Source organism: Haliotis rubra, unplaced genomic scaffold, assembly GCF_003918875.1.
Source record: "Haliotis rubra isolate DU_JTF1 unplaced genomic scaffold, ASM391887v1 Scf502, whole genome shotgun sequence".
Classification (NCBI taxonomy): Eukaryota; Metazoa; Mollusca; class Gastropoda; order Lepetellida; family Haliotidae; genus Haliotis; species Haliotis rubra.
Genome location: NW_025767194.1, coordinates 716523 through 730750, shown reverse-complemented (window position 1 = coordinate 730750; position 14228 = coordinate 716523). Strand labels below are relative to the sequence as shown.

Genomic DNA, 14228 nt, shown 5'->3' with positions numbered 1-14228 from the left:
TAACAATGTTGGATAGTATCCCATGGTTGGACCATATTATCTACCCATACATAGCATATAGAAACATATCTACCCATAACATATAACTACATACCCACCCACAGGATAAAGCTACATATCTACCCATAACATATAACTACATACCCACCCATAACATAAAGCTACATATCTACCCATAACATATAACTACATATCTACCCATATTAACCTGAAGTGTGCTTCTCACTATATATAAAGCATCTCTTGTTTTCCCAGAATAACCGCATTTGAGGTTGTTTTTGCAAGTAAGACCTCTTCCTAGGTTTTACTTTTTGAAATTTGTTTTCCTAGCTCTGTATGAACATCATCATTTAAATGACATATGAGTGTCTGAAATCAATTTAAAAATATCGTCAAAGATCAATTTCAAAGTGCAAATGTTTTCTCAATCAATATTGAAACCACTTGTTTCAAGTTAATGAGCGGACGCTCTACCTCACGGCCACCGAGCCGACGAAGACGATGGGGGTTGAATTATCTGTTACTGTCATTAACTTGATTTTACTTGCGCTTCAGTTATTGTTATGTAGCTTCATTAAATGATCATCTACATTATAATTATCCATCATTGACGGTTTATATGTTAGGGAAAACACTTCCCCTCGGTTTAGGTAGAGGATGTAAAACCTTAGGAGGAGGGAATTCCCCCAATTACCCCCAATTTTTACATATGTTATCAACGAGCAAGCCCACAATTTCACATACTGTTTTCTCAATAACCTGCAGAAGGCATTGGTTTATAGCTTTGATAAATTGTCCTGAACTTCATAGTGGAGATGTGACTTCATCCATGGTGACCAGGAATAGTTACAAATGTCCCAGGAATCCAGGACAGAAAGATCTATGTCCATAACCACATGTACCGTCTTCTTTTAGGTTACGAAATCTGGTTAAGTGTTGTTGACCCTTTGCCAGCTGTGTCTATGCAGCACAGTTACGTTGGTAGTACGCCCATTGAGGATGTTGACCCTGATCTGTCGAGTTCACACGGAGGTAAGTGACGGTGTTGATGATACAGCGATTCCGTTCTCCGTCGAATTCAATGCTTTGGCACGTGTCCCTGCAGAGCTGTGGGCAGGACGTTTCTCCCAGCGATGTGTGCACACTCACATCATGTCCCCAGATGGCGTATCCAGGGTAACGAACAAGTCCAGATCCCAGGGTAGAACACTCTGTGTAACAAATAACAGAGACTTTACATTATATATATGTTAGTTAAATTCACAAGACAGCATTCTAAAGAATTTCTATCGAAACGTCGCATCATCTGAATATAGAAGGTGTTCATCCAGAAAGTTTCTCTTTATCTGTCTATACTAATGAACTCTCCAACAGAACGTTGTGGTGTGCTTCGAGCATCCGTTGAGACATGCGCTATAGAAATGTACTGTTATTACTATTTTTAAAAAAAATACCAAAACATCAGAGAGATGACATGGTTGTCCTGGTACAGTCAGGCTTGTCAAGCTCATCATCAGATCAGGTACCCTTGTCCCCTCTACACGTAGCCCAGACAACGAATGGAACTTCTCCCAGGAAGCGCTGCCTTGTCGAACCCACCAAGTACTTTCCAGGGAATATGGAGACTCCCAACACAGGAGGTTACTGCATTTCCCATAGTGTCAGAAGAGCTGTGCCCCCGGTGAAGAATCAAAGAACACTCCTGTGATCAGGAGGTACCAAACCAAAAGCAGAGGGAACTATGAGAAGTGAGTGAGTGAGTTAAACTTTTACATCGCATCGGCAATATTACAGCCATATAGCGATGAAAACAAGGTAATCAATTTAAAATACCTGTCGACAAAGGACAGTAAAACCAATTAGACTATCACAGATATATATTGAAAACTAGTAATTAATACTTTAACTACAGGGGACGATACAATATAAAAACAGGCTATAGATCGCCAACAGCTGAAGGTAGATCACTATACTAGGGACCACAGGGACTTACAGTGCCTTTGCTACCTGCATGGACCCTAGATGGATTTATACCATCCGTTCAACTGCTGGCGATTGTAGGAAAAGTTTGGCCGAATATTAAAAGAACAAAACTACTACGTTTAAAAATCTGGTAAGCTTAAATTTTAGCCTGATAGTTTTGGGACTTACGTACCCTCTCAGGATGACAATAATTTTATGATACTTTAACCCCCTGTGAGGGTTCAGCCTCTAACAGTCGCAGTTGCTATCCTACCAGGTTTAAAATACCATTCATCTAATAATTCTATTTCCTTTAAAAATTCAATTATTAAATGATAATTAAAATTACTTAAAAGATCCTTCAATGTTTTGACATTGAAATATCTATCCCTTGTGATGGAAAAATCAATACAGTCAAGCAGGACATGCTTGACCGTGATTCTTTCATCACAAGGGATGCAAAGGTGAAGGGATGGTTGGTGTCTGTTTCTTATTCATTTTTTCCTTTCGTTTTCGACAAGTAAAGTGTGTCCGGTTGTTTGTCAGACGTTTTTGATTGTGTCTCAGTCTGAGATCCAGATGGTGCTGTATTGACTGGGGAAGTCGATGGTGTGACTGGGGGAGTCGATGGTTGATTTAAGTTGAATTCACGGGTTTCTGTTTTGACCCACGTCAGGTCAGTCTGGCATGTCACACAGGCTGTTGCGACAGAGCGAGATACTGCAGCATAACAGGTGATGTTTGATCGAGTTGGGAACTAAGGTTTTAGTAACCCTTTTCGGTCAAAGTAGGAGATATTTTTTTCACACTTTAGTTTCATTATTTGGGACTCCTTTTGCCACACTGGGCAGGATTTAGAGGAAGCACCATGTGGGCCATGACAATTTGCACACTTAAGTTCTTTATTGCAGTCTGTGGTTTCGTGACTATCACCACAGCGATAACAGATCACAGATCGAGCCATGCCCAAATTTCTGGCATTTGTAGCATCGTCGAGTGGACATGGCACATATGTTTCCACTCCGATACTGGAATACCCTGCTTTGATTGATTGCGGAAGTGATGTTCGCGCAAAAGTCAAGAGATAAGTGTTATTATTACCTTTAAGATAAATTTGTCGAATTCTGATTCTGAATTCTGAAAATACGAAACCATGTAGGCGGATTTGCCAGGGTGTACGAACCGTACACCCCGTCAAATCTGTCATGTGACACATTACACGGGTTGTACGAATGACCTAGACCTTAGATGGAATGTGGCTGCCAAACGGCTGATCGCTTCGAACTTTTAGTATTGGCGTGTACAACTATGTGTATAAACAGAGTAATGAAGTTGTTGCCATAATTTCTTATTTGTGCCAATAAATATATATAAAAAATTAAAATGTCTCTGTATTTCACTTGTCATTTAACAAAACCTCAAATTCGATATCTTTAATCATAAACTAAGACATGCCGAGTTATCTCCCTTCATGACCGTTCAGGATATATCATGGCGAAACGTTTTGCGTCTCATTCTGCCGATGATTGAATGTTGTTGTTTAAAGATAAGCTAAATAAAAAGATTTTAAGGGTAATAAATTCGTCACACGATGTTTTGAAAGGGTGTACGGGACTGTAAGACCCTTGTAAATTCCATATTTCCTTCGGCTGCGCCTCAGGATTTGTGATCGGTGTTTGTGAAGACGCCATCTTTTTTAACTGTGAAACGTTTGACAGCTATAATACTCTTGTCTTGTAGCTCTGCTGAAGTTTCCACCTCTGACACTATCGGACAGGCAACGAGTACTGTCACGTGTGATGCCTTGACACGTGTTTAATGTTCTGTGCACAAAGTAACGTCTGCAAATGTTTGGATTGACAAAAGATTGAACGATTGCTGTCTCCGTGCACACTCCACTAGAAGCGAGCCACTACGGAGACGGGTAACGTTTTTTACATCCCCACAAATCCCAGATACAGCTTTGGAAATAGCAAAAGGATTGAGTTTATGGGGAGATAATCCAATGCTTCTATCACCAGGAAACGAGCCCACGAATCATCATTTGTAGACAAAGGGTCTTTGAGCGACAGTTCCAATTCTTCGTTTCTTTATGTTTCCATTTGAACCAGGCATTCGTTGTGTCATGATGAAAGGAAAAAGGTTTCAGCACCCCTTCTCCCGAACCACCAGGGGGTGTCAGCAAGGTCAATGCCATCTATAGCACCGGATCTCCAAGATGTTAGCTGACACCAGGGAAACAGGGGTGTAATACTTCAGAGAATATGACACAAAAAACAGTATTTGTATACCTGATTAAATGTCAGGGTGGTTCAGCCCATGGCAAGAAATAGAATACATACTGAATTTGGAGGTCAACATAACTAGATTGGCCCATGAGCCGCCGCCTTCTGGCATAGGACTCTAGGCAATTTAATGTATCAATAGTTTCTATATTACAAATAGAAATGACTTGGTCAAATGTGCAAGAACCGGGCCAGTTCTACCACCCGTGTAGGTGAAGTTAGGGCCGAAGTGGTGTCTTGGGCAAAAGGATCACGGTTTCAGGATCCTATTGCCCTCAACCACCAGGCTCCCTTTCTCCACTGACACAGGCGCAAGCCACGGCTATTAGGTAGCCCAAATCGGTCTCACGACAAGCAATGGGGTGCTGTATACCAAATATGCCCCCGGGTCCACACGGGGGGTTGAAGAGCTCTTAGCGTTAGACAGCCCCACCGCGAGGAGGTGGCCCTTCACAGGTGAATAACAATGAGAAACCTGACGACAGGTGTAATTAGGAAGCAAGCGATACATTTCAAAAGGCAATGTATTTCCTAAGTCTTGTCAATCACATTGATGCAAATAGGGACAGAAACTTCACATGATCTGTCGGATGCGCCATTAAATTGTTGGAACTATGTTCCAGGAGCAGATTCTGCCACGGATATAACTGTTCAACAGGTTGTAAGTTTAGCACTTGCTGTATACGAAATTTCAGAAATATCGTAGAGTCTATGAGTTACCGTGACAGCTTGGATTCATGCTCACATACTTTTGTTGCCAAGACTGCATTATTTAGTTATTACCGGAGTCACACAGATGAATGGATGAATGGTTTCTCTTCCAGTGAATATCAAGTGTTGAAATCGATGATGTTATGTATAATGGAGACTCTCCGAGAATCGGGACTGTAATAGGATCCTGACGAATATATATGTAACGGGGATGGCTCTTTCAACAACACAAATCCGTTGAGGCTGTAAGTCCGGATTTATTGCTGTAGTTTGTGTATGTATACAAGTCAACCTGTTTCAAACTGACTACATGTTGTGAGGCACCAACGTGCACCAACAAAAACACCAAAAAAGGACCTGTAATTCACCAATTCACAATCCTCCTTCCATGACTTTCCAACCACCTTGCCAGGTTGGGAGAAAGACAGCAAGTGAACAAAATTTCACACTTTCCAAATGCATCTAACTTCAACATCCAATCAAAATGACTTCATTAAGATTTGGCTAATTTAGATAGGAACTACTTTCGACCCATGACCCAGTGGTGACTATAAATAAATCATGGACATGTGAAAATGTAAACCGTTTCATTGGCAATTGTATTACTGTTTAATGTGTTGTGAATTGATCCCAAACAGGTAAACAAGACAAGACATGTTAAAATAGATTGCATTTCCAGAACATTTACAATTTGTATATTTTGTACTTGTTACATATGCAGTATGTAATACTTTGCATGATCAAGTGTCATGTCCATCTCAACCAATCTATTTTATGCATAGGCAACCTTAAGAGCACAAATCGTACAGACGCTGGGCGCCCAGGGCTTCAGTAATATAACAGAAAAACGATCTTCATGGTGAAGGACATCACATATGACCTTCACACGTTATAACCATGGCAATATACCTTTCTCACTGAACTACCTCCCTGTATGATACGTGACAATTTGATGAATTATTTAACTTACCAGTGACACAGGCCTGTTGTGAGGGGGAAAACCAGAGCCCAATCTGACAGGTGCACACTCCATCATTGCACACAGAGGTCGCCACATGACAGTCGCCATCACTGGTACAGGCACTACCTATGAAGTGGGCAGCTGAAATAAAATATCATAAACTACGTGTATCCTACATTTCTAGATCCGTATTCTTAAACATTGACAACCAGTTATACCACAAAACGTTGAAATTATGCATTAGATCTATGTGGTAGTGGTGGAATTTGGTTTAACGTCGTGCTTGAGAATATTTCGCTCATATGACGACGTGCATGCGTGTGTATGTGTATGTGCGGCTGCTTGTACTAGCCCAGACTAAAGCTGGTTTTATAGTGCTAGCCCACTGAGATACCATGCCGCAGTGAAGCATGAATACCCCACTCAGAAACATTATACTGACTCCGAGCCGACCAGTCCTTGTTGTACCCATTAATGCCGAGCGCCAGGCAGGGACCAACAAGTACCATATTTTAACGTCTTTTGGTATGACGCAGTCGGGATCGAACCCGCGACCTTCCGCACTCTGGTCGGACGCTCTAACCACTACACCACGGAGGCGGTCTCTATGTGACAATATCACAATCACAATATCACATGTCTCCACTTATACAGAAAATAAATGTTATGACTACTGTTTCAATGCCTCCTGGTTCAGTGATCGCTAATTCCTCCCTACCACGCCCTCATCCCCGATGTTTCCAGATTGTTTTGGAGTGATACAAACGTCATGCAAGCGGAAAAGAAACAGATACCTGCCTGTAACGTCCGGAAAGTGGACGGGTGTCTTGCGATCAGTCAGCAAGTCAATACAATACGGCCCAGTGGCCGCTACTTATAAATTATTAGCTGTTCCTGGGTGTTCGACCCTGGTTTTAAATAGTCAAAAGGAGGAAAGGAGAAAATATTTTCCTTGTTTGGCATATTTTTTTTCATTCTTACATTCATTAGTTCACTCGTTTCGTGTTACAAGAGTCATTTAACGTCTTCTGCATGCTTGTGGCTTTGATCCTCGAGTTCCATCCATGGTACGACCATGAATATGTCATGAACAAATATGCTTTTTCACTTCTTTGGAATACGCCCAGCCTCAGGAAAATCCCTGTCAGTAAACCCGACCTTGTCCTTTTTGATAAATTCATTAAATGTATTCATGTTGGTGAATTTTCTGTCCCTTTTGACAGCAACATGACTGACAAGATTCCCCATTATTTCCGTTGACATTGGTTTGGTACCTCCTGATCTCTTGACGCAGATCAGTGCCCAGGTTCTCCACCGGGAGCACAGCCCTTCTGACACGCTGGGTAATGCAGAAGGCTGCAGTGTTGGGGAGCCATCATATTCCCAGGGAAGTTCTTGGCGGGTTCGGTTAGGCAGCGCTTCCTGGGGGAAAGCCCACTTGCTGTATGGGTTACGTGTAGAGGGGTATCATAAAGTCAACGCTAGAATCAAGTGGATCTACAAGTTGCAGCACCACGGATACTCCAGTAGAAAAGCTAAAAAAAGATTGGCCACTAGATTGGCCAATGAGCCACCACCTCTGGGCATACGACTCTAAGTATAAATTTTGAAATTCAAGTGAAATATTATTTGGCCAAGACCACTGACAAAACATTTTCGTAGCGTAATTTTTGCAATAACATAATGCACAGGGCTTGGCATGACCAGCCGATTGATAGAACCGGGCCCATTCTACCACCCTGAAGCGGTGTGTTGAGCAAAGGAACACTGTTCCTGGAACCAGTGCCCTCAACCACCAGAATCCCGTCCTCAACCGACACAGGGTCGCAACCCACGGCAAATTTGGTTGTCTTTTACGACCAGCAATGGGCCTCTGTGGTTCTAGTCCACAGGGGTTCGAATCACTGTTTGGACAATAATTGTTAAAAATAAAAATAAAATGCACTATGTGCACTATTTTATTGTATTTAACACCTAAAAAAATTTACTCGCCGTGAAAGAATTTCTAAAACCATGTTCGAGTTTTCCAAACATATCATCTGTGAAAACAATATTCCGCAATAATCGCACACGTGGAAATTGACCAATTAGAGCCGTTTTGTGTTCCGAGTCATTCCGAGATTTTCGGACAGTGTCGATGTTTACCGAAGGGCGGCCAGTCCATTCGTGACCCACTCGTGTTATTCCGGGACAAGTGGTGACGAATCGAGAGGTTATGGAAAGGGGCGAGTGGTGACGAATGCGAGGGTCAGTGGTCAAATATGAAATGCAGTTAGACAAACTGACTACGATGAGCAGAAGGCCAAAGAATAATCTACAAGCTCAACACATTGTTTTGTGAAAAACGTAAGGTTTGATTGAGCGCAGGTTAAAATAGTCGGGCCGTCCATCGGGCTTTTAGCATCGCGAGTGTCACCCCTTGTGTATTTCATGTAATGAGTGTAGCGGGAGAATTTTCTAAGAAATCACTTTCTTAACTGATTTCGTTAAAACTTGAAATATAAGTTACTCATAACATGTAAAAACAATATACGGTTGAAAAAATCTAGATTTTTATTTAAAATAATTATTGTCCAAACAGTGATTCGAACCCCTGTGTTCTAGTCTACCCCGGGTCGACACGGGTGAAGAGCTATCATCGTTACCCAGCATTCACCACGAAGAGGTTGCTCTTAATGAGTGCCCATTGTACTAAGATTACGTTACCATCGGATTTAAAAGCAACAGAAATTCTTCAAAGACATTCAGAAGTTGGTGTAGTGTTACAAGACAACAGAAATTCTTCGAAGACATTCAGAAGTTGGTATAGTGCTACAAGACAAATCTTATGGATAACATCTTCTTTATTTATTTATAAAGAATTTTTATCCGAAAGGTTTGTCTTGTAGTAGTTATGATCTACTTACAAAAAGCACCACACAGGAATACGATTGTGTTTGTTTCGAATATTCCGACAATAGATATGAAGTAGAATATGAAACCGAAAGAAAATCGTTTTTGGTTTTCAACAGTAATTAAGCCATTATACAGCGTGTCAGCTTACAGGTGATGTATGCAATAGAATGAAGCTTCTTTCTTTGTAACGTACGAGAACAGCGATATGTCAAGAAACATAAATTGGGGATTCGAACAGACCTGATTTAATGATGTGTTTTGTTAAAAAAAGGAGCAGTCGTAAACACAAATTTGACAATTACCTCTTGGCAGTAGGTAGAGCCTTGAATGCTGTGAAACAATGGCAGGAGGGTATATCTTGGAAGGACTAGCAAAGGCTGTGGCATGACCCGAACATCTGCTGGAGTTCCTGTCTACCTGCATACTTCGACACCGAGTGTCAAGGAAACATCGACTAACGCACGCCGCTACACTTTCCATTTGGTCATTCCACAGCAGGTGCTCGTTCACGAATAAATGATCAAAGTCAGGTAAGTGCACAAGTTGCGCGTTTCCACACATCACAGAACAGCAGCAGGGACGTCCATGGAGTAGCAGAGAATAAATAACAGCTACAAACTTATGCCAGATAAAAGCTGCCATTTTGTTGAGTCCGAATACTCGAGTACAGTTCGACTGTCAGATGTGAAGCGTTGACCTCGTTGTGTCCTATCACAATTACAATGGGACACCGTCACAGACTCTTGAAATGTGGAACATCCAAACGGTGCGAGTCATGTTATGAATAAATAACGACGAAAAATACTTAATGCTATCTTGTCCTAGTGGGTACAATAGAAACATGACACGAACCTACTTAACACCTTAAGAAATCATTATTCGTTTGCCACTCAAGTCATTAAAGTATTCACGGAAATAGAAATAAAATGTTTTGGGCGTTAAGTTTTTTAGTTTTTAACACAACTAAAGTTTGATTGTTAAGTAATCTCTGACTATCGTTTTTCCCAACTTTTGTTTTTAACACTTTTTGTAAAAAAAAGGATGAGTACCATTCCCTACTTGATTGTCCGCTGTAATTAGATCTTAGACGAAAATATTTATCAAATCAGTTTTATAGATATTCAAACGGTATTTAATTTATATCATTACTAACAGTTTAATGCTTCATAATTTATCAATGTTTAAATATTCCGTGCAACATTACCAAAAAATATTTGGGGGAAAAAATGTAAATGTTTTACCACTCGGGTGAATATAAATGTATGCATGTTTTATGTACTATATAGCTGGGGCCTCTTCAGTATGGAATAAACGATTGATTGAGGCACATAGAATGTCAGACAATTATCACGATCGTTTGTATATGGATATATCGGGGAAAACAGTCACATTGAATGTACATCCCAGCTGTAGAATAGTATAAAAGAATGTTTCAATTTCTTAAAAATAAATATCAACTGATATTGTATTTGCCATCATATTCGGAATGTATGTATGAAGCAGCAACATTTGGAATACAGTTGCCACAGTCACAGCGGAAATGGGACCAGGTAAGGTCAGGTAGCATGCAATGACACACGGATACATCATTTAACGGACGGGAATATCCCATGTAAAAATTCATGGTAACCATACTGAATTTCAGTCAAACAGTATTATTTGAAACCTAAATAGTTATATTGGTTATGATTTATAATACCATCACGATTATAGTTAAAAATATGTGTAATTAGTCATACATTAAGAAGATTTAAGCTGTGCGCTGTGTATGCACAAATGTTTTAAAGTCATACCCTCTAGAAAATGTTTCTCCGCGACGTATCTTCTCTGTCCTAACTAACCCATGAAGACTGACATTATCGAAGAGTGTGGTATCGATGATGCAACATGTATTTATGTAAACCCCCAGAATAGTAATCTCTTTTCATGTACATACCTCTCAGTAAAAGTAAAACAAATTGCACTGATAAACTACTCTGAATATTGAGAGTCTTTAGTAGCCTATTTTGTCATTGACTCGTGCCGGGATGCCCAGTCATTTAAGGGAAGCACAGTTTGTGCATAAACAAATGGATATACTCAACATTTCATGCACTATGCAAATTACTGCACTCTACTCTGAGTTATGTATTTACAATACTCTTCAAGGTAAATGTATGATATCAAATGGTATACAATTGACCTTTGTAAGTCACTACGATGTATTCTCCTATTTCTTGTCTTTCTACTTATGTGTGGCGGTTGACACGTTATTCTTAATTCATGACAATTAGTGGGCCTCAAACATTTTATCACTTGGTCGAGCTTAAGACTCCAAGGCACTCGATTCATAGTAGAAATATAGGTATATATATCTCCAAGGGGCTATGCCAAATTTCAAAATACAATAGGGTAAATCAAATAAAATCCATCAACTACCTTCAATTAAATATCAGTTGTGAATGATTTGTTAAAATATTTTCATCTGACGGTGGTTATTGAAAGTACGTTTCGTTAACTCTTTCCTAAGCTCATTAAACAGAAGTATTACTTTTATGACACCGAGTACAGAATACGACCTAACACACACTTTCTATTAAAGCTAAACAAAGACTTATTTACGATGGACCACTCAACGCTTCTTCTTTGAGTGGCCTGTTAGAAGTTACGCTTCGATGAACTCATTCATGACCTTGTTCAACCAGAAGCTTTTACTGTATTAACAATACAACCTTCAATGAACTCTCAATAAAAGTCTAACACGGACTTCTGGAAATGTACACGATATCCGCTTAACCTTTCTTCCTTGAGTGGCATTTTAGAAGCTTATGAAGTAATGAAGGCATTTTAGAAGTAATGGTTAAAGCTTCCGCTCCTCAGGCCAAAGACCAGGTTTCGATTCCCCACATGAGTACATTGTCTGAAGCCCATTTCTGGTGTCCCCCGACGTGACATTGCAGGAATATTGCTAAAAGCGGCATAAAACTATACTCACTCACTCTTTCAAATGGTGAAATTGAGCAAGTGCAGGATACAGGTGGTGTATTGAAAGCCACACTTGCAGAGTTTGGGGAAACTTTCTGCAGTCAGTGCACGGTTGGGTGAAACGTGAAGGGTCTTTGGTCCAGAAGAGTGGAAGGCAGTCGGAAGAGTCCTAGTCTATGGACAGAAGACACTTGGATACTGGCCTGTCCTCTTACCACATTCATTTGTCATTACCTTTTTCCTTATCTATTCGTATCCAATGTTGACCTGATGAGCAGCGTCAACGACTTCATCGACAAGGACGTCTTCCAGAGGTCAGTTGAAAATTTCCAAGGTGTTGACTCTGAGGAACTTATCGAAGCACTCGGCACACATGAATGCAGAACACGTGTAAATAAACAGAACATCGTTTCAGTCCTGTTAGAAAAATTGCACACAAAGAGTTACTGCAAACACCTATGTTTATCTGTGACTGCTGGAGGGAAATTCTTCAGGGCATTGACATTTCAACTGATAAGCTTGATAAGTTGTACAGATAAGCTTGAACAATTGTATCGCTTGATAAGTTGCTCGGATCCTGGTCTTTCCGGAAACCGAAGGAGACTGATGTTGCCAAGTGAGTGAGTTTTAGTTTTACGTCGCTTTTAGCAATATTCCAGCAATATCGCGGCGGTGGACACCGGAAATGGGCTTCACACTTTGTACCCATCTGGAGAATTGAACCCGGGCCTTCGGCATGACGCGTGAACGCTTTAACCATTAGGCTACCCCACCGCCCTGATGTTGCCAAGTATCTGAGGAGATATGTAAAGGACCTCGATCAGGAAAAACTTCGTCTGTTTCTGTGTTATTGTACTGGCTCAGACCTGCTTATCTGTTATAGAATCACTGTCGAGATGATATCCATGGAGCCGTTTGAACGATGGCCGACTGGACACACATGTGGATCTGGGCTTCAAGTAGAAAACCATCATGACAACTTCATAAAGTTTAGAAGCGAAATCAATAGTGCTGTAAATTTGGATTATCGATCTTGTTTGAATCTAGATTGATATTTCCTTTGCCATTTGTGATAACGGGCAACTGTTAACAGTGGACAATCAAATAAAATACCTTAATTATTAATTCCGGATTTTGATTTAATACGTTCTGACTTTGTTGGGAATTAAACTAAAAGTTTGATTATAAAAAATAGTTTCCTTTTTTTCAAGAGATTGTCAGTGCATGCAGTGAAAGTTAGATGGTACATTTTAAACATTTTCACATCAGCGTACTAATCATAGTTGTATTATTCCAATCTGGCCAGAACAGATCAAAGTTGATATTTAGCTTATTACTGATGTACATTATTTAAATGAGCTGTTAGCTTACGCCACCAAGTTAATACAGTGGTGTTACTACAATGGTGGTGTTTTAACTAGAATAATGCCTAACTAGTCGCAGTGAAAGAAGAAGCATGTTTTTGTGTTTACTCAGAAGAAATTGTTTTCATGTTTAGTCATTTTAAGAATCAAAGTTGAAACAGTAAATAATTGTGTTATTATTTACTGTTTAGCTGATGCACTTGCAGTCTGTCAGTCTACACACATGGTGAAATGCTTTTAAGCAATGACGTTGTTTGAATTGTTCATATCTCATATACTGATCATGTATCGTACCAATCAGTGAAAATGTGTCGTGTTGCGTAAGAAAAACTCATTTAAAAAAAATTGTTTCAAAGTTGAAAGAATATTGTTCAATTATTTTTCACTGTTTAGCTGCTGCTAATGTTCATATATACATGCACGTTACAGCAAGTTATTCATACGATGTAGTTTACATTTCGTTGTTTCTTCGAATTCACTTTGGTAAATAAAATTAAAGATAACTTTAAATAAGGTCATAACTTTTCTTTTGATTTTGTTACTAGAATGTAGATTGTATCAGGACTCAAAAGAAATGGACATTATAAAAACTAATAGTTCAGTTACATATTCAAATCTCTAGGATTGAAATTATGGAATACATGTGGCATCTTCAAGCAGCCATGAAATATAACATGTCCTACCATCTACGGGGCAACTTGCATCAAACTTGCCATATGCTGTGAAGCACCAACGTGCACCAAGCACCAACCAAGGGCCTAAAGTATGTATGCCTTATTTAGCATGGAAATGCTAATTCTAAAGAATGAGGACTAGTTTTATGGATAGACAAATTCTTTATTTTATATAGGCGACGTTTCGACATAGATTCTTATGTCGTTGTGAAGCAAGTGGTACATGGGACGAACGAAATTTGATGTTTAACGTCGGCTTTTAGCGGTGCCAATGTCGCCGACGAGGTAGGTGGGGTTTAAATAAATGATATAATGATGGTACAATAAGGAATAAACCACCGCACCCAAAGAAATGTAGATATGTAGGGTCTTAAACGTACCATGATTTTGAATAAAAACGTTTACAACATAA

At 39.8% G+C, this 14228-nt stretch overlaps 1 protein-coding gene across 1 annotated transcript; it reads right to left on the bottom strand.

Moving 5' to 3' along the window:
• Nucleotides 1-947: 947 nt before the first annotated feature.
• On the bottom strand, nt 948-9496 carry LOC124291939. Its single transcript, XM_046729024.1, has 3 exons — nt 9117-9496; nt 5929-6060; nt 948-1211 (listed from the first exon to the last, which is right to left on the bottom strand). Exons 1-3 carry the CDS (start codon nt 9454-9456, stop codon nt 961-963), a joined length of 723 nt encoding a protein of 240 aa, XP_046584980.1. The 5' UTR covers nt 9457-9496; the 3' UTR covers nt 948-960.
• Between the last annotated feature and the right edge of the window lie 4732 nt (nt 9497-14228).